The sequence below is a fragment of the Diabrotica virgifera genome, chromosome 9 (assembly GCF_917563875.1).
Source record: "Diabrotica virgifera virgifera chromosome 9, PGI_DIABVI_V3a".
Classification (NCBI taxonomy): Eukaryota; Metazoa; Arthropoda; class Insecta; order Coleoptera; family Chrysomelidae; genus Diabrotica; species Diabrotica virgifera.
In genome coordinates, this window is record NC_065451.1 from 209,475,662 (window position 1) to 209,495,912 (window position 20,251).

The 20,251-nt window shown below is 31.9% G+C and overlaps 1 protein-coding gene across 2 annotated transcripts in view; it reads right to left on the reverse strand.

Annotated features, from left to right (window-relative positions):
• Positions 1 to 20,251, reverse strand: part of LOC114327638 (thioredoxin reductase 1, mitochondrial) — a 55,434-nt gene that overhangs the window by 24,298 nt on the left and 10,885 nt on the right. For both annotated transcript variants that reach the window (XM_050662375.1, XM_050662374.1), the window contains exons 2-3: positions 8,669 to 8,889; positions 1,051 to 1,181 (exon numbers count right to left, since the gene is read on the reverse strand). In XM_050662375.1, the coding sequence (XP_050518332.1) occupies positions 1,051 to 1,181; positions 8,669 to 8,889 (352 nt within the window). The remainder of the gene's footprint in view (positions 1 to 1,050; positions 1,182 to 8,668; positions 8,890 to 20,251) is intronic.

Consider the following 20,251-nt stretch of genomic DNA (forward strand, 5'->3'; position numbering starts at 1 on the left):
AGTACTTATATTTTTCATAGAACACTACCATGTCTATGGTATTACATTCTCAATTAAATGTTTAGAAAACATAGATATGTGGTCTAAAGAGTACACACTTTGGCTGGTAATTAATAATAATTGGCAGTCCTTCTGAATGATAATTTATAATGGATGGATGATAAGTTTATTTCCATTAAAGCGCTTATCAAGCAAATTTGTTAAAAAAAGAGATGGGGTCAAAGCCTTTTCCATACGCTCCTTGAAGCTCCTTCGTATCATGTACCCAAAATTCGCCATTTGCATGTTTCAAAAAAACACTAAACACCACAAAATAACTTACAGTAGGCGTTATTGCAATAGCCAACTTGCAATGCGAATTAATAAATAGTAAATAGTCTGGGTGTTGTTCTGAAGCTATTTCTTTGTGACATTTTTGTAATTAACTATTCTAAATGGGAAATAAGCCACAATTTAACTAAAAAAATGATTTTATTAACGTTCCGCCCCCAAATCGGACGTCGTTGTCAAAATACAAAATATTAATGTTAATAAAATTCTTATTTTTTGTTAAACTGTAGCTTATCACCCATTTAGAATAATTAAATAGTGTGGGTTCCCCCAGGTAATATCTCTTAATTACAATTAATTGGTTTTCGTATCTATTATGTTAAAGAAAAGATAAAATCAAGTTATTAATATTATGTTTAAGGAAATATGATTTAAACAAGGTTTTTTTCTTTTTTTTTAAACAATTTTTACTTGTTTAAAACAAAATTTAAAATAAAAAAGCATGTTTTAAACAAAAAAAAAATGTTTAAAATAAAAAACATAAAATTTAAAAACAAAAAACATGCGTTTTGTATAAAATTAAATAAACATGTTTTTTGCAACCCTGCGCGGCAGTAAATGTTGGATGGTGCTCGACCCGTATCCGCGTCGGGGGTATTTCGATGTCTTTTAGCTCAGTACTCAGTATTATTTTAGCTGTCAGCAATTCAACGTGTTAAAAATGTTATTTTTACTTGACGTAATCTTAAAACTACCGAAAAATCGAATTATTTTACTTACTTATCCCTAAGTTCTACCCTGGTTACCCAATTAACTGACTTGATGTGGCCCTGTACTGCATCCTTGAGTGCTTCCCAATTGTGCGAAATGTTTTCTGGTTGAGGTAATTGCCATCCATATGTTTGGGCATCCTGACAATAGAAAATTATATTAAAGTATGCACCGAAATTTCGTAAAATACATTTCATAAGAGGAGTGCGACAAGGTTATGTATTCTCGCCATAAAATACAGTGATGAGCGTGCTAATAACCGGCAGAATAGCACAAAAGATGGAAAACGTATTAATTTGTGAGATAAAAAGAAATGAAACTAGTCGAGCTGGTAAATTTAGCGATATTAACATATAAATTTACATCATATTGATCGTTTCCCACCTTTTCACGTATCAGAGGAGTATGTCAACTAAAACTGTCACTGTGACAGTGGCAGTTGCTAAACTCGTCTGGTACGTCTAAAGGTTGGAAACAATCAATATACAGTCGGAAAAATGAAAGAATACCCATGAACGATCACATCAGTCACTTATTTTGTATTTGCTGTCTTTTTCTATGAATGACAAACGTTTGTTATAGAAAAACATAACAAATACAAAATAAGTGATTGATATGATCGTTCATGGGTATTCTTTTATTTTTCTGACTGTAATGTTAATGTAAATTTTTAGGTTAATATCGCTAAATTTCCCAGCTCGACTAGTTTTATTTCTTTTCATCTCACAACTGAATACGTTTTCCATCTTTTGTGCTATTTTGCCGGTTATTAGCGCGCTCATCACTGTATAGTAGTATATGGACCAAACGAAGACGGTAACGCACAAAGCAAGGATGAATTTTAGGGAAAGTCAACGTTAGCAACAGAAGCAGCAACATATATACATTGAAGGAGATTTCAACAGAAGAGTCGGAAAAACGACATCTACAGTAGGCATATAGGACCATTTGAAGAAATGACAAGAAATAATGGAAGGATATAGCTAGAATTTTGCACTTTAAACAATATTGTATTAAATAGTGTGATGTTACTGTCTTCTAGGTCGTAATTAATTAAAACTCTCTTCTTAGTTCAAATACATTATATTATTTACACTCAACTCCATCAATGACTAACCATAACAATCTGTTTACATATATCACTAGCGACCTACCTTACATTAATTAAATACTGAGTACAATCATCTTTCTCCACCGAGTTAATGTTTATATACACATTTAAATAATAACAAAACATGACAATTCAATGTTACTTGCGGTTATTGATACAAGAACAGATACTACATGGATTAATGACTTTGAATGAGTTTTAAACATATTTTGTACAGGGTGATATTATAATACCACACCTCCCCGTTTTGTTAAAATTACATATTTTTAAAATGTGATGCTCCTCTTTCCCTTTTACAAAAATGTTTATGGTTACCTAATACTATTTTGAAAAATTAAATTTCCTAACTATGCTAACTAACTGTAACATGGTACATTTCAGATCAATCAATTTTTCCCTAAACATGTATATTCTTTTTCCTATTTTACACAAAAGTTCATATTTTCCCTATACTAAACTGGTATTTTATAACCTATTACTAGTTCACGTTCTTTCACGTCGTGTCTTTTCGTCCTTTTTTTTTCGTTCACTAATTCACTTCATCAAAACAGTGTCCACAGTGAATGAAATTGATCCTTACTTTTAAATAGTCTTTTAGTGCCTATAGGCATCTCATATAAGCGGGGGAATACCTAACTAAAAATCTCGTATCTACCTAAAAGTCCTAAGCTAAGCTAATATTACTCGAATAAGTAAAAAAAATGTATCCTTTACTCTATTAATAATTCCTATTTCAGTCTTCTTTTGATTTATTTATATATGTCTTACTAACTCTAAAATAATGTACCTATAATAAAAATGTAATCTCTAAAAAACTTCTAATGTGTCTCTAAAAACTTCTAATAACTCTCTTGTACCTATAATAAAGATTTAATCTCTCTAAGAACTTCACTTTTTGCGTCCCTTTACTTACTATCTACTAACACTATTGTAAGATATTGTCTATCCTTAATTCAAACACTTCCATTTTCCGCGAAAATTTAACCTGAATTCATTATATGCTTTTAAAAATAAGTTATTTATAATTTACGTTACTTTAGAGAAAAAAAAATTACAACTTTAATTCTTAGACATAATTCAATGATTAGCTACTTATTTGCTTAGTATCTTCTTAATTTTGCTTCTTTTCTTGCAATTTTTATGTGTCTTCTTTCATTTTTCCCACATATTTTAATAAAAAAATTATCTTTTTTTCTCTTCTTCTTCTTGTCTGGTACTACAACTATATTTCTTCATTTTCTCCACATAATAACACTTCTACAGTGTACATAATTCATCTTCATATACATATTTCATATAACAATCATATATCATTTATCTCATATATCATTTCATATAACATCATAATCATCACTTCATATACTAGCTCCGATACCTTCGTTTTACCTTAATAAAAGAGGTTTCACTCGGATGTCTTAGTTCTCCGCCAATATTACCCCGAATTTTCGCCCTGATCTGTACGCACCATTAAGGTGGTATAGTTAACTCAAAACACGAAATAGGTATTTTATGCGGTTCAAATTCTTCTAAAAATATCACAACCTCAATCCCTTGCTTTGAGGCCGTTGTTTATTCACGAATAATCATGAATAAAATAGGTACTCTCAAAACACAGAGTGGGTCTCTAATAAGCTTTCAAGCTTCTATAAATCACTTAGTACCTTCCTAATTTGACAAGAGCAGTGGGTTTCTTATTGTCTCTAGTTGCCTCATAATATTTAGCTTATAATATTGTTAGTTCTTCTAATCTATATAGTTCTTCTTCAAATTCCTTATCTCGACTCATCAGGTCGGTTCGTTAAAAATATATTTCTTGCTTACAGCAATGTTTATCTTAAGTTCTTATATCAGCGTATGTCATCACTAATCATTATTCATTAAAAAAAATCATTTATATATCATTAATCACACAAAAATTATTAATTCAGGTTCATATCATACAAAATTTAACACAAAATCGATTAAAATGTATCTATTGAATCAATAAATATCAATAATAAAAACAACTGGCTAATAAAAATTCAATACTAGTATACATATTCGTCAATAAAAAAATAGCATATGCAAAAGTTAGATAAAAATATTCAAAATAAGTTTATATCTCAAAATTCGATAGAATTTTTTTTGGAAAAAATTCGATATTCCGTACTAAAAATCGAAATCGGATAGAGATTTTTCAAATAAATTTAATAACAATTCAAAATTCAATAAAAATTCAAGAATAACATATATAATAAACTTCGATAAAAATATTCAATTCAAAAATCACTTCATATTTCAAAATTCATAGATATTCTTAAAAAAAATCGATACTTCATAAATTATTCAAAAATCAGAAAAGATAAATATTTAATGTTCAATAATAATATAAAACGAGGGAAGCATTTTTAATAAAGATAGACATTCTTACTTACATTTTATCACTTTGTCTTTGTTCCCTGGGTTCTCTGCATCTTCGTCCTGGTCCATCTTCGCCGTCTCCGTTTCCACGCTGGCGCCACCATCTCTGCTCCTTTCAGAAGACCTCCTCTAGTCTGCAGGATCAGCCATGTATTAAATAGTGTGATGTTACTGTCTTCTAGGTCGTAATTAATTAAAACTCTCTTCTTAGTTCAAATACATTATATTATTTACACTCAACTCCATCAATGACTAACCATAACAATCTGTTTACATATATCAGTAGCGACCTACCTTACATTAATTAAATACTGAGTACAATCATCTTTCTCCACCGAGTTAATGTTTATATACACATTTAAATAATAACAAAACATGACAATTCAATGTTACTTGCGGTTATTGATACAAGAACAGATACTACATGGATTAATGACTTTGAATGAGTTTTAAACATATTTTGTACAGGGTGATATTATAATACCACAATATGAACCAATACATTTTTTAAACACGTACAATTGAGTCCACCAGTCTTTACCCGTGCGTCATCATTTAAAGAATACGAAATAAGTCGGAAATTTATTAAACGCAACAGCAAGTGACAGAAAGTGGATATTACTCCGATCACGGGTTATAGTTTAAAATTTGACGAAATCAAATAAATAGAATGTCAAATTTAAGTTTTGCTTTAAACTTTTGGTGCATAATTACAGCTACGTTTGAAGAAGCTTAATAAATTCTTTTATCATTGATTAATCAATAAATAAACAATTTATAAAAAAATTCAATAACATATTTTCGTTTTGTTATTTTATTCACTTTGGCGGAACATTAAACACAAGCATTCCTTAACTGTGTCAATGAGGTTATAGACGGAGAGCTAGAGCCGAAAAATCATCGTCATAAGTAATATGGAGTTTTTCCTTTGAAATGTGTCCATTGTATATTGACAATTATGACCCCTTTCAGGGGGACACCTCAGTGGATACAGGAAGTAGCAATAAGGGATGAAAGGGGAAAGTTAGTGCAGTCATTAAAGGTTTTCACCTCCTATTTTGTTAAACCTCCATCGATTTGCATGAAAATTGGTGACTAGTTAGATCATACCTCAAGAAACAAAACTGATTTGGTGCCACTTGCACTTTTACCCTGGTGGTGAATACACCCCTTCCCGCGGGTGAAAACTATTTTATTAAAAATAACCCCACAAATCGATACTTTTTGAGTTATTCAAGATCAAAGATTTGTCTATTTAAGAGCATATTCGTGAAGTTACGGATGATAAAAAGAACATGTTCATTAATTGTATGTTAGTAAAATATTATTTTTATATTATTTCGATATTTCATTGATTTTTTTTTTCATTATAAACTGAGTATGTCCAGAAACTGGGAGTGTCCAATAATGGATACATTTGACATATTCGAATACACTTTTGCTAAATTTATAATATCGAAATAATATAAAAATAATATTTTAGTAACATACAATTAATTAATATGTTCTTTTTATCATCCGTAACTTCACGCATGTGCTCTTAAACAGACAAATCTTTGATCTTCAATAAGTCAAAAAGTATTGATTTATTTTAATAACATGATATAACAAATTTTACTTATAATTTGTCCCTCTTTCGATTTGTGGGGTTATTTTTAATAAGATCGTTTTCACCCCCGAGAAGGGGTGGTATCAACCCCCAGGGTAAAAGTGCAAGTTGGCACCAAATCATTTTTATTTCCTGGGGTATGTTCTAACTAGTCACCAATTTTCATGCAAATCGATGGAGGTTTAACAAAATAGGAGGTAAAAACCTTTAGACTACACTAACTTTCCCCTTTCATGCCTTATTGTTACTTCCTGTATCCACTGAGGTGTCAGCCTGAAAGGGGTCATAATTATCAGTAGTAATTGCACAAGAGCTCTGAAATTCTATATTAATTTCAGAGGTCGAGTGCAATTTGTTGCGATTATTTCATGAATAAAACTGTTCAAAACCAAAATTTTATTGTAATTTATTTATGTAAGTACCATTAAACACACAGTTTTTATAAATATTTGACGATTGAAAGTCATCACTTTTATAATTTTTAAAACATTAATTGTCATTAATGTCACTGAATGTATTTTTTCGGGAGATTATCAAAAATTATCGATTTAATTCAGATTTCTGTAGCTTTCTATTGGTCAGAATCTCCTATGAATGAAATAATCAATATACAATAGACACATTTCACACGCCAAACTCCATATTACTTATGACGATGATTTTTCGGCTCTAGCTCTTAGACTATTAGCTTTGTACGTTGTCAAAATTAATCGTAAAATAACATAAACTTATCATAAAATTTCAAACGCCAATATAAAATTAGTTGTGAAAACAACTACTGTTTGTATACTATAAAAAACTTCAAAATGCAAAAATTCGACAAAATATCAGCAAAAAATTCAACAAACGGCCACAAAAGTAAACAAACCAAAACGTAAGAAATTGTACTTAAAATATGTGAAAAAATCCCCAATCGTCTTTTTTTGTGGCTATCTCTTTTCAATGTACTGAGCCTACATCGTTAATAAAAATAACATGTGTTTTTACTTAATAACAGGCGGTAGCTGGTTTGTCATTAGTTTCATGCGTGGAAGAGAATGATGCTAGATAAAAAGTATGTGTATTATCTCGCCAAGTATTAATGACGCACGAGTAAAGACTCGTGGACTCAAGTGTATACTAGAGAAGTCAAAAATCGAAATAAGAAATCCATAAATGACTATATACTAGTTAAAAACAATGATAGAAGAAAAGTAATGGGTACAAAAGTACACAGAAGACCCAAAATAGGCAGTGCCCATTATATGATTGTAACTAAGATACGAGAAGAAATAAAAAGAAGAAAAAGCGTAGTACAGAAAAGGAAAAATCAATTAAAAAAGAAACGATAATAACGTATAAACCAAGAAACAAAAGAAATGGCAAAAATATTTAAGAAAAAAGTAAACAAAAGACTGATAACTACAAAAGGATGAATGAAATTATGTAGAAATCAAGCCTGTATAGGGTTAGGGCCTCGGTTTTTGACCCTTCGCCTCGTTATCGAACGTATTCGTTTCGTATCTGTTTAGTATACGAAGCGAATACCTTCGATAACGAAGCGAAGGGTCAAAAATCGAGGAACTGTAGGTATAGCGCTATCAATTAAATGACCAAATACAGCACCAAAAGTAACTTGTAAACATGGCTCCTTAAAATATTGACAATAGGAACAAGGAAAACATTAAAAATGCTGAATAAGTATGAAAATATCCATTTTATGACTCATTTTATTATCAGCAATCGTTTACTTGGTGTCGTTGTTTTATTTTGGGATTAGCATAATAAAAAATGTGCAAATGAGGTAATTTAATCACTTGCAAAAATGTTATTTAGATGAATTGCATAGTTATTCTTAGCAAATTATTCTGATGTAATTTAACTAGTTGTCCTTGATTATTCGTATCCTATACGTAAATTGTAATCAACAATACATGAAAAGATCATCTAATTTTCTTTATTAACAACTTAAAACAATGTAAAAATAAATACTCAATTTCGATTTTTTTTTACAAATACGTTATCAAATTTGTTTTGTATGTAAAGTATTTGTTTGAACTTGAAGTTTTGTACTCTTTTGGGGTTTTCGATTAAAAAAGGTCAAAAAACCTTTCTACTATACAGGCCGCTTCATTAATAATTGGAAATATTTTAACTGTAGATTCTTGGGTTCAAAATATTAGGGTTTAACTAAAATCACCTGGTCCGAAAATACTTCATAAGGGAGCTACAGCTCTTTGAAGTTAGCGTCATGTAATTAGTGTTTTTTAAATACCTCCACAACGCTTCTATTTAGAAAAACGAAAACTGGTACGTAAATAGGAGGTAAATTATTATATAAATTATATTTTTAGTGTAAATAGTGTTGTATAAATGAATTAAAAATAAGTGTAAATAAATTAAAATGAAAACTAAATAAATTAATTGTATGAAGTCAATAAATTAAGTAAACTCGTTACAGTATTATCAACAAACTTTTCTAACAACACTATGTTGCTTATTGTATCTATAAAAAAAAGAAGACTTACATGGACAGCTTCTCCTAATAAGGCGGCCTGGTGCATCAGCTTCTTGGGGATGCATCCTACGTTGACGCACGTACCCCCCAAACCCCATTTCGTACCCTTCGGACTAGGAGTGACGTAATCGAGTACTGCTACCTTAGCTCCTAAGTTGCTGGCTTCCTTGGCGGCGGCCAAACCACCGGAACCACCTCCGATAACGATGAGGTCATATTCTGCAGTTTGATCTGGAAAAGAAACATACATAGATAATAGACAAACAGTTTTAAATTATTGTAACGAAAGAGTTATTTTTGACCGACCACAAATAACGGTTGCAACTCGACTGACGAGATAGGTATTCGATTCTCTAGAAGAGCCGCGCGGCGACGAAAATGAGCTGTTCCGGAATTTACTCGGAATTCTAGTGGAAGATGGGCAAAACCTTTTTCTGTAACTTTCTAGTATTTTTTAGTTTATTATAAATAGGAACAAAACAACAGGCAACGAAAGCAGCGAGAATATCTTGTTTCCTGAGCAATATCATCTGGCGGAATAAATATATGAGCACGGAAAGCAAAGTCCGCATTTATAAAACATGCGTTAGACATACACAACTGAGACAAGGGCTGAGACAACAAAGACCAAACAAATAACGAGAATAACAGAGATGAAAACCCTAAGATCCATAAGAGGTATCACACTCAGAGATAGGATACGGAACGAAGACACATTAACCTTCGGATGACCAAGTGAGGTAAATTTTGACCCCAATGTATGTTTTTATCTAATAAATTCAGATATATTTTTAATTGTAAACTCATTATTTTTTTATTTGACTTTAATATCATTCTAGATACCCTCATATTTTGTAATAAAAAAAGTTCCCTATATTTTACGAAAAATAAATATTTTCTGAATTTTGGGTCAAATACGAACTCCCTTGGCGTTTCATGTTCCAATTTTATATTAAGTAAATACCGTCTATTATGTGGAATTGTATGTAAGAAACATTCCAATATTGAAAAAAAAATGTTTGTTAAACCTGTGGTGACGTAAATTAGTGTACATTTTAACATACTTTAGTTCTAAGTTCAGAATGATGATTCCTGTTTTTGTTCGGTTGTAATTAAAAATATGTTTTACTAATGTTTATTTATTATTTATTGATACAATGGGAACATTAAAATTACGAATGCAATATTTTATTTCTTAAAACAACTTAATTTTTTTGTCAATTGTCATTTTTTACTTGGGGTCATTTTTTACCCCCGTTGGTCATCCGTGTAACAAAAAGAATGTGTGTGTACTTTGTACGCACGTAAGAAGCTATACTTCTATTATAATATAATTTCAACGAAATAAATATACATACTTAACAGTTACAATACAAAAAATTAACAATAATTACCAAAAATGAACCAAAACTTAACAATGCCAAATATTAAAAAAAAAAAAAGAAAAAAATATGAATCGTCCGGGATTTGAACCCGCAATCTCGCGATTTTTTGATCTCTGGTCCAATGCTCTACCAACAAGGCCATCAAGCCGCACGCTACTTACCTTTCAGATATACATAATTATACATCACGGTGACAAGTGAAATATAAAAATAGATGTTTTATTATTTTACGCCCAAGGAAGACAAATCCAAAGACACAACATTATAATAAAAAACCTTTTAAACCACCTTTTTCAAATTGCGCAAGTTGTATTATTAATATTAATGTTAATAAATGAAATATAAATATTTTGACGTTTCACAATTTGACAATTCACTTTTAACTGCAGTGCCTTAAAATTTTTAAAGCACTAGTGCCTTAAAGTAGCATTTTTAACGCTCCTATGGAGTCCTAAAAATTGCATTTTTAACACGTTTGTAGAAAAATATATTTAAAAACACTAATATATTCTTTCCACACCTTTTCTGAACTGATACATACATAAATTAAAACATTTTGAAGTATAACTTCAAAAATATAATATGAAAACTATTTAAAAAGGCAGTATAACTATTAACTAACCTTTGTTGTTTCTCTTCCCACAAATTTTAAAACGCAACAACCATACATAACCAAACCGTCAACCGTCCAAACCACAGCTGCGCTACAGGTGCCATATTGGATAATTTTTGACATGTCATTTGAACATCCAATCAGAACAAAGTTATAATGCGCATGCGCCGGGATCGTAGGTTTTAACATATAAAAATTCATCCTCATATCGCGCGTAAAGAAGTATAACTTCAAAGAGGTTGGTCATCGGAAAGTTAAGATAGCTAGGTGTTCAAGACGTAGTGAGATGAATTGTGAAACGTGCAGAAAATTTTAAGCATTTGAGATATGACTATATTGGAGAATACTTAAAATATCGTGATATGCAGATATGCCCTCCTACAAGCCATCCTGCAACGAAAAATATATGGAAAGCGAGGTCCAGAAGAAGAGCATCCTGGTTGAATAACTTTATTATGCGAAATGAATCCAGATATGCTCTCCTACACGCCATCCTGCAAGGAAAGCGAGATCCAGAAGAAGACATCCTGGTCGAAGAACCTCAGAGCCTGGTTCAACAAAACATCTCTGCAGCTTTTCTACGCTGCTGCAGATAAGACAGATATTGCCATGATGATCGCCAACATTCGTCACGGATAGGCACATCAAGAAAAATCTGGTTATAAGTATTTCAATAATCTTTAACAAAAGTCGTATTCGCTCTGAAATATCATACCTTTTCGAACTTGCTAAAGTAGATACTCTAACTCTAAATAATATAATCATTTACAAGATTCAATCAGGCACATATTGCTTTATTTACCAAAATCTAGAGTTTCTTTCTCTTATTTCTTTTCTACACCTCAAAATACGCGGCAAAATCGCCGGAAGAAGCGGACCAGGCCGAAGAAGAACATCCTGGCTCCCAAATCTCCGAGAGTGGTATCAAGATACCACCGCTAATCTTTTTAGAGCTGCCGTGAACAAAGTTATTATTGCCAATATGATCTCCAACGTTCAATAATCGGACAGATTACTGAAAGAAGAAGGAGTTTCTTTTGTATAGGAGTGTATGCAGGCTCTCCACATGGATTTAAAATGTAAACTATGAACGTACCTTCCAAAAACGGTTCCATTTTACCCGCCAAACCAACTTGAACTAATTTCTTAAATGACAAGACATTATTTTTATTCAAAACATGTCATGCAATGTCAAAGTAACATCGATTAGGAAATAATTATAAAATCAATGACACCTCCACATTTGTCTCTTTTTCACATATCAACTATATAGTCTAGTTGAGCGTTCTTAAGAGGTTCACAAAAGAAACACTTTCTGACTTTTTGGTCACAAAAGAAACAATCGGATTGTAAAGAAAATAAAAATTGGACAACTAAAGATACTCTACAACTGATAAAAGAAAGAAAAGATTAAAAAAAATCCTACAAAAGGAAGAATCAAAAGATATGAGAGGGTACTTCAAAGGAAATAGAAGTCAAAAACGTAGAAATAAAAAACAAGCCAGGAAAGACAAAAGAAACTGCATAAATAAGATGCTAAATATATCAGAAAGCAGCGCAAGAAAACTAAGTACGAACACAATATATTTATGTATGTACAATCATACGAAATCTAACAGGAAAAGCAAATAGACCAGGACTAATCTGTAAAAAAACGTGTATTTTTGGATGTGAGAGGTGGCATTCGGATTTTTGCAGATACAGTTAGGTGACACCTTCAGTAATAATAATTGACTTATGCTCCTTCTCAAATATGCCCGGAACATTAATAAAAAAATTAAAATATTTAAAAATTTCGAAAAACATTGATTTTTTTCTGATTTATTTTCTTATAACTTTAAAACAGTTCGTTTTGGAACAAAGTCGTAGAGAAATAAATAAAATAAAGATAATTGAATTTTGTATGATATACGACTGGTCAAAAATGTCTTAAGGTATTACCTTTTCTGAAATATAGCAATAAATACAAAATAAGGGGGCAAAATACGCTGTTGTTATTCAATGCTTCTTAACCACTTTGGTGGCACTTAGAACCTTAGTAATTCGCTTAGAAAATTCTTATAACTTAAACGACCAAATTTCATTAAAATCGACCTAATAGATTTTGCATAATAAATTTGCAATGTAAATGTTTTTAACAAAGTTCAAATTTTTTTAAATCTTTCTGAACAAAAAGTAGACCATTTAGAAGTTGGCTAATTTTTTACACTTTACACTTTACAGAATTAAGATCGGATTATTTTAGGGGCCTCAGCAATGTTTTAAAATTATAAACAATTTTTTGGCTTATAAACAAATAGCTTTGTTTAATAATAAAAAAATTAATTTTTAGCAATGCAAATAGTTAAAACTGGTATAATTTGACTTACAACTTTCAAATGCTGTCAGCAGAATTGCTATTTTATTTTTTAATCAAAAGTTACTCTCGTTCAAAAATTGCGATTTTTCGATTTTTTGAACGTTCCACCGCGTTTATCTCGAAAACTATGCATCCTATGAAAAAACTTGTAAGAACATTTTTTGCTTAAAATTACCCAAGAAATACAAAAAAATGTTTTATTTTGCGAAAAATCGATGTTATGTAATTCCTCAAGTTCTTTGTTTATAACAATCTTATCGACATCCGAATCAACTGTTACCCAAAAAATTCGTGTTCTACGGGTCAAAATAAAAAACTTGGGTAAGTCCATCTAAATAAAGGAGCCGTAGCACCCCCTCCTGGACACAGCACTAATTTGTTTATAAGCCAAAAAACTGTGTATAACTTTAAAACATTGATGAGGCTGCTTAAATAATCCGATTTCAATTCTGTAAAGTGCATTAGATAGGTGGAGTGCTTCTTTATATGTAAAAAAATTTACAAATCTTTGTATGTTCTAGCTTTTGTTGTGCAAGATTTTAAAAAAATTTAATTTTTTAAAAAAAGTTTAGATTGCAAAATTATTATGCAAAATCTAGTAAGTCAATTTTAATGAAATTTGGTGGACGGTTTTAGCACATTACAAAAATTTTCTAAGCGAATTAGGAAGGTTCCAAGTGTAACCTAAGTGATGGAAAAACATTGAATAAGGACAGGCTTGTTTTGCTCCCTTATTTTATATTTATTGCTATTTTGCAGCAAGGGTGTTAAATTAAGACATTTTTAACCAATCGTATCTGATAGAAAATTTAATTATCTTTGTTTTATTCCTATACGACTTTGTTCCAAAATGAATCGTTTTAAAGCTATAAGCAAAGAAAGTAGAAAAATAAACGAATTTTTTTGAAATTTTTAAATATTTTATTTTTTTTTTTATTAATGTTTCGGGCATATTTGAGAAGGAGCATAAGTTAATTATTATTACTGAAGGTGTCACCTAACTTTATCCGCAAAAATCAGAATGCCACCTCTCACATCCACCTAAAAACAGATCCTTCCTGGTCTACAAATAAATATACGAAAAGTAAAGGATAAACAAGGAACCAGAATAAAAAATCAGAAAGAAAATTACAGAAGTAAGAACAAGAAACACAAGAAAATACAGAGAATACAGAGTAAGAAGTGAGGAAATACGAGCGAGATGTGGTATAGAAGAAATAAACATGTGGACCAAAAGAAGAAAAATAGAATGGAATCAACACATAGAAAGAATGACAGAAAATAGAATAGTACGAATAGCAAGAGACAAATCGCCAAATGGAAGAAGATCATTGGGACGATCGAGGAAAAGATGGTCAGACAATGTCAATTGAGGCTAAAAACCGAAGTAAAACAGGCATTGAGCCTATTTATAAGGTAGGAAGAAGAAGAAGAAGAAAGAAAATTGTTCCCAATGCGACAGAGAAAGTGTTTTGTATTTAGGTTAGGTATCTCTTTCTAATCGACGGATGACGTTGGGTTTAATGACCACGTGACTTTTCCACTGCCGCCGAGTTGATAAACCCCGCCGATTAAAAAGAGATGCATATTATCCTAAATACAAACACTTTTCTCTGTCGCACTGGGGGAGCAGTTTTAGATTTCAGCGCGCAGTCTAGGTATTATATTATGTCTTATGTCTATGCCAAAACAGTTATATTTGCACTTTTAGGCTATAGACCAGGGTGACACCTTCAGTAATAACAATTGACTTATGCTCTTTCTCAAATATGCCCGGAACAATAATAAAAAAATTAAAATTTTAAAAATTTCGAAAAACATCGATTTTTTTCTGCTTTATTTCCTTATAACTTTAAAACGGTTCGTTTTGGAACAAAGTCGTAGAGAAATAAAATAAAGATACAGTGGAACCTCGATTATCCGTCAGGGCACCGGACCAAGGGTATGACGGATAATCGAAAAGACGGTTAACAGAACATTAAAAAAATAAAAATTCATAATACATATAACTCTGAAATTGTATTTGCATGTTTTATTTGACAATATAAGAGTGATTTATGTTAGTACAGTCGAATCAATTTGATTTAAAATATTCCGAAATCTTTGTTTGTTTTATTGTTACTTCACATTTTACAACAGCTGAATTTCTTAATCGACGTAAAATCATCAAATCTAATAATTATTGTGCCGTGTGTTTTTATTTTCGGCTTGCGATTCTAAAAATAGAACTCTAAAAGCACGGTATTATTTATCATTACCTATTTAAATTGAAATTTAATCCAGAGCCCTGAATAAGAACAAAAATGATTTAATCGGGCTACTCACACGCCTGACGCAGGGGCAATCTAGATTTTTGGTCCTTAATTGCTTCCTTAAATGTGATGTGTGTAGACAAGCAGGAGCAATTTTCTAAATCGTCTCCTAGGCAGAGCGGCAGGGGCTCCGAACCTTCCTAGCTCTCTAGATCAGACCATGCCGCCCTGCCACTTCACACGTGTGTAGTGTGATTGGGCCAATTTGAGTCAGTTCGTATATAACCAAAGCACTACTCGAGCACTCATGGCCTTCCGCATCAATGAATCTTGTTTTTTTATTATTGGTGTTACCATATCAAGGAGCTCTTCAAAGGAATCGTATGTCCATTCGCAAAAAGTTCTTAAGATCATCTACTTAGTAGGTATCTACGTAGAACAACGGAAAGAGTTAATGCTACACCAATTTTTTGCTGTAATGACAATATTGGCGCCATCTTCTTGATTTAGCGCGGCACAACTCACACTCACTTGCACACTGAACCTGAACAGTAAAATAAAAAAACATCCAGGGACGTGTGTAGTAAGTTTCCTAGATTGCCCCATCTGTGTGCGCCCTAGGTTGCCCCTGCGGCAGGCGTGTGAGTAGCCCATTTTACATAAAAAATGCGGTGACGGCATAACTGCACGTGTACATTTCAACGAATTTCGTTTAGGTTATCGAAATGCTCAAACAAAATGAATTGATGACTAAATTTTTACTTATGTAGTCAATATAACTTATGTATAGACCCTGACGGTTAACAGAGGTGACGGTTAATAGAGAGACGGATAATCGAGGTTCGACTGTAATTGAATTTTGTATGATATATGACTGGTCAAAAATGTCTTAAGGTATTACCTTTTCTGCAATATAGCAATAAATACAAAATAACGGGGCAAAAAGGACTGTTTTTATTCAGTGATTTTCAACCACTTTGGTTGCACTTAGAACTTTCATAATTCGCTTAAAAGAATCTTACAACATACGTAAACCGTCCACCAAATTTCATTAAAATCGACCTAATAGATTTTGCATAATAATTTTGCAATCTAATTTTTTTTTATAAAGTTCAAATTTTTTAAAAACTTCCTGAACAAAAAGTAGACCATTTAGAAGTTTGCTAATTTTTTTACGTATAAAGAGGTTCTCTACCTATCTAATACACTTTACAGAATTAAAATCGGATTATTTAAGCGGCCTCAGCACTGTTTTAAAGTTATAATGTTTTGGCTTATAAACAAATACAGTGAGGACGTTTGAGTTGGAATAAATTCATTTTCTTGAGAATGGGCGACTCTGGAGATAAATCCCGAAACTGATCGATTTTTATTTTTAAATTATAATTTTTTGGCATAAATCTCCTACTAGTGACGTCATCCATCTGGGTGTGATGACGTAATCCAAATATTGGAATTAATTTAATTCAATTTTTTTTTTAATTCAAATCCTGTATAAATAGTTATGTTAATGTTTATATTAGTGATACAAAATTAAATAGCCCTTCGATTGAGCTATCACACGGCACCTATTCTCATTTAAAAAAATCATCGATTACGTCATCATGCCCAGATGGATGACGTCACTAGTATGATATATATATCGTCGGCTTACTGCCAAAACCAACCAACTCCATTTTTAAAAGTTTTGAGAAACCCACCTTTAAACTTTAATTTGAAATGAAAAATCGTCTGAATTTAAATAATGATTTAATAATTGAAAAGTATGACAAAAATATTTTTCAGTTATTAAATAATTTTTTTAAATTCAGTCGATTTTCAATTTCAAATTAAAGTTTAAAAGGTAGATTTCCCAAAACTTATCGACCTGTTTCGGGATTTATCTCCAGAGACGCCTTTTCTCGAGAAAATGAACTTATGCCAACTCAAACGTCCTCACTATTTGTTTATAAGCCAAAAAATTGTTTATAACTTTAAAACAGTGCTGATAGAGAACCTCTTTATACGTAAAAAAATTAGCAAACTTCTAAATAATCTACTTTTTGTTCAGAAAGTTTTTAAAAAATTTGAACTTTTTTAAAAAAATTTAGATGGCAAAATCTATCAGATCGATTTTCATGAAATTTGGTGAACGATTTAAGTATGTTGTAAGAATTTTCTAAGCGCATGACGAAAGTTTTAAATATAACCAAAGTGGTTGAAAAACATTGAATAAAAACAGGCTTATTTTGCCCCCTTATTTTGTACTTATTGCTATTTTGCAAAAAGGGTAATAATTTAAGACATTTTTAACCAGTCGTTTATCATACAAAATTCAATTATCTTTATTTTGTCTCTGTACGACTTTTTTCAAAAATGAATCGTTTTAAAGTTATAAGCAAAGAAAGTAGAAAAAAATCGATGTTTTTCGAAATTTTTGAATATTTTATTTATTTTTATTAATGTTCCGGGCATATTTGAGAAGGAGCATAAGTCAATTATGATTGTTGAAGTTGTCACCTAACTTTATCTGCAAAAATCCGAATGCCACCTCGCACATCAAAAAATAGACGTTTTTTCACAGATCCGCCCTGGCCTACTATGATATCTCAGAAATCAGAGCCAATTCGGCAATTTGGAGCCCAGAGTCGTGTTCAGCGTACAAAAAAACCCTTCTTCTTCTTCTACGGCACTACAGCCCAAATTGAGCCTTGGACTCCTTTATATTTTGCCTCCCCCTTTTGTTTGTCTGTGGTTGCTCTTCTCCATACACGGACTCCTAAAAGGGCTTGTGCATCGCTGTTTACTGTGTCTTCCCAGCGCTTTCTTCTTGCACAAAAAACCTTCTGAAATGCATATTTTGATCTCTGGGTCCGATTATTGGTCAAAATGTGTCGGCCTGTGTAATCCACAACGTAATTTCATAGAATTTTAGATGCAAAACAAATTTCTATCCAAAAGACGCTATATACTCTTACGAATTCATTGTACTTATGCTTTTTCAATGGTTATTCGTCAAGTATTTATCAATCAATTCGAAAACATACAACAAAAAGCAAACGTACATCTACTATTCCAACTTTTGGGTTCAAACACGTGTCACGTATTCTAATGTGTTTATTTAAACCTTATGTGGTGTGTAATTAGCTTAATTGATCCATTAGATTATTTGTTTCCAAGTTTTTGAAACCGCTTATTTTTCCGTTGGCTCGATTCCAAGCCATTTATTATTGAAACCTCGCGATCTTACCGACGATTACATAAAGTCACGTCAGTTCAAATTATTTATATGCCATTTATTGTATTGGTCATTTCCCATGTGAAAACCATATACAGTTGGCTTCAGCGTTCTTTAGTTGTACCTTTAACAATATGTAAAATCTTTCAGTTTGCAATCTTGGCAATGTAAGTGTGTCATCAATGTCCTGCAATATTTTATTTCTTTTCACACTATCAAACGTTCCATTGAAGTTCCACTGTTTTCTGTCGAAGCAATATTCACTCTTTAAATCTCTGGCGGTCATTGCATCTTCAACATCTTCTCTCCAGGAGCTTCTTCGTCTACCTCGTTGTCTTCACTTCTATTTTTCTATCTTTTTTGCCCATCTCTTTTCATGTATTCTCTGCAGGTGTGCATACCAGTTTAGTCATGTGGCTTCAATTGTATCTATTATGTCTAAATTAATCTCCATTTCTCTCCTAATCAGTACCGGCGCTAGGGTATCAGATGCCCGCCTGCAAAACTAGCACAGGTCGCACTCCGTAAGAAGATCAAACCGGTCGCACTCCGTAATGGAGTGGTACCTATCAGACTCCAAGCTATACCACCACCCCTCCCCTCCACATCGCAGTACATAACGAGTGATGAGGCTTTGTACTGAATATTACCTTGGGCCTTGGATGCCTTGGATAATGGGACGTCCTCTGTGTTACTTTCTGTGGTTAAGCCAACTGATTTTGTGGCTTGACCATCAACAAATTGTGTGGATGTCCCCGGTAAATTAGGTTAGGTTACAGTTTTGTTGGACTCATCATTATCACTGGGTAAAACAACATCACTTTTAACTTTTTTCAGGAATTGGCTACGATAGCCAGATTGTATTTTGCCATTTCTTCTTTTTCGACGTTTCTTCTTCTATTTTGCGCCCCAGATAACTTTTTTTGGGTTCAATTTTTATTTAACTAAATAAAAATAATAATTTCTCAAAATTACGCGCCCCTGCAGTAATAATAGTAATTAGCACTTACCAAATATAATTTTATATTATGTAATTGAATGAAATGCAACACTGATAATGTTCTTTTTACCGCACAGTAAATTGACAAATTGTTTATGTATTTCTATTCACATAGAATACCTATTACTAATACTAAATTGAAAGAGCTTTGAACTTGAACTATTAATCTTATATCCACTGTTTATTTGAAATATTGCTTATATGGGATTAATACTTAAGACGGGCCGCCGCAAGAAAATAGTTTCAGAACCTTGTTTATTTTACTGCAAATCGAACATTTTCGCTGGGAACTGCTGATACAAAATTTAGAAACATTTGAATAAAATAAACAAAGCGTGAGTATAGTGTAAAGATATTTGGTGTTTTGAAATATAATATCTTTACCGGCTGTGCTTTGACCAATAAATTATATTACTTAGTTAAATACATGGTAGGAATTCTATGGCTGTATATTTTTGTATAATTTACGTCTGTAATAATATGCAAGAATAACAGACAGAGATTAGGGATTATGAGGAATTTAAATCACATTTAAAAAATTAATTTCTCTATTTTAGTATTTTTGACACCAGGAAAAAGCTCATTTTGGCGCCACCCAAAGAGGGGCGCCCGCCTGCAATGCATCCCTTGCAGGTCCGTTATCGCCGGCCCTACTCCTAATATCTTCGTTCCTCACCCTATCAAGACTAGTGAGCCGGCAACATCGTCTCTAATAGTTCATTTCCTTAATTTTCGGCGCCGTACAATCCAATTATTTCTAGTATTGA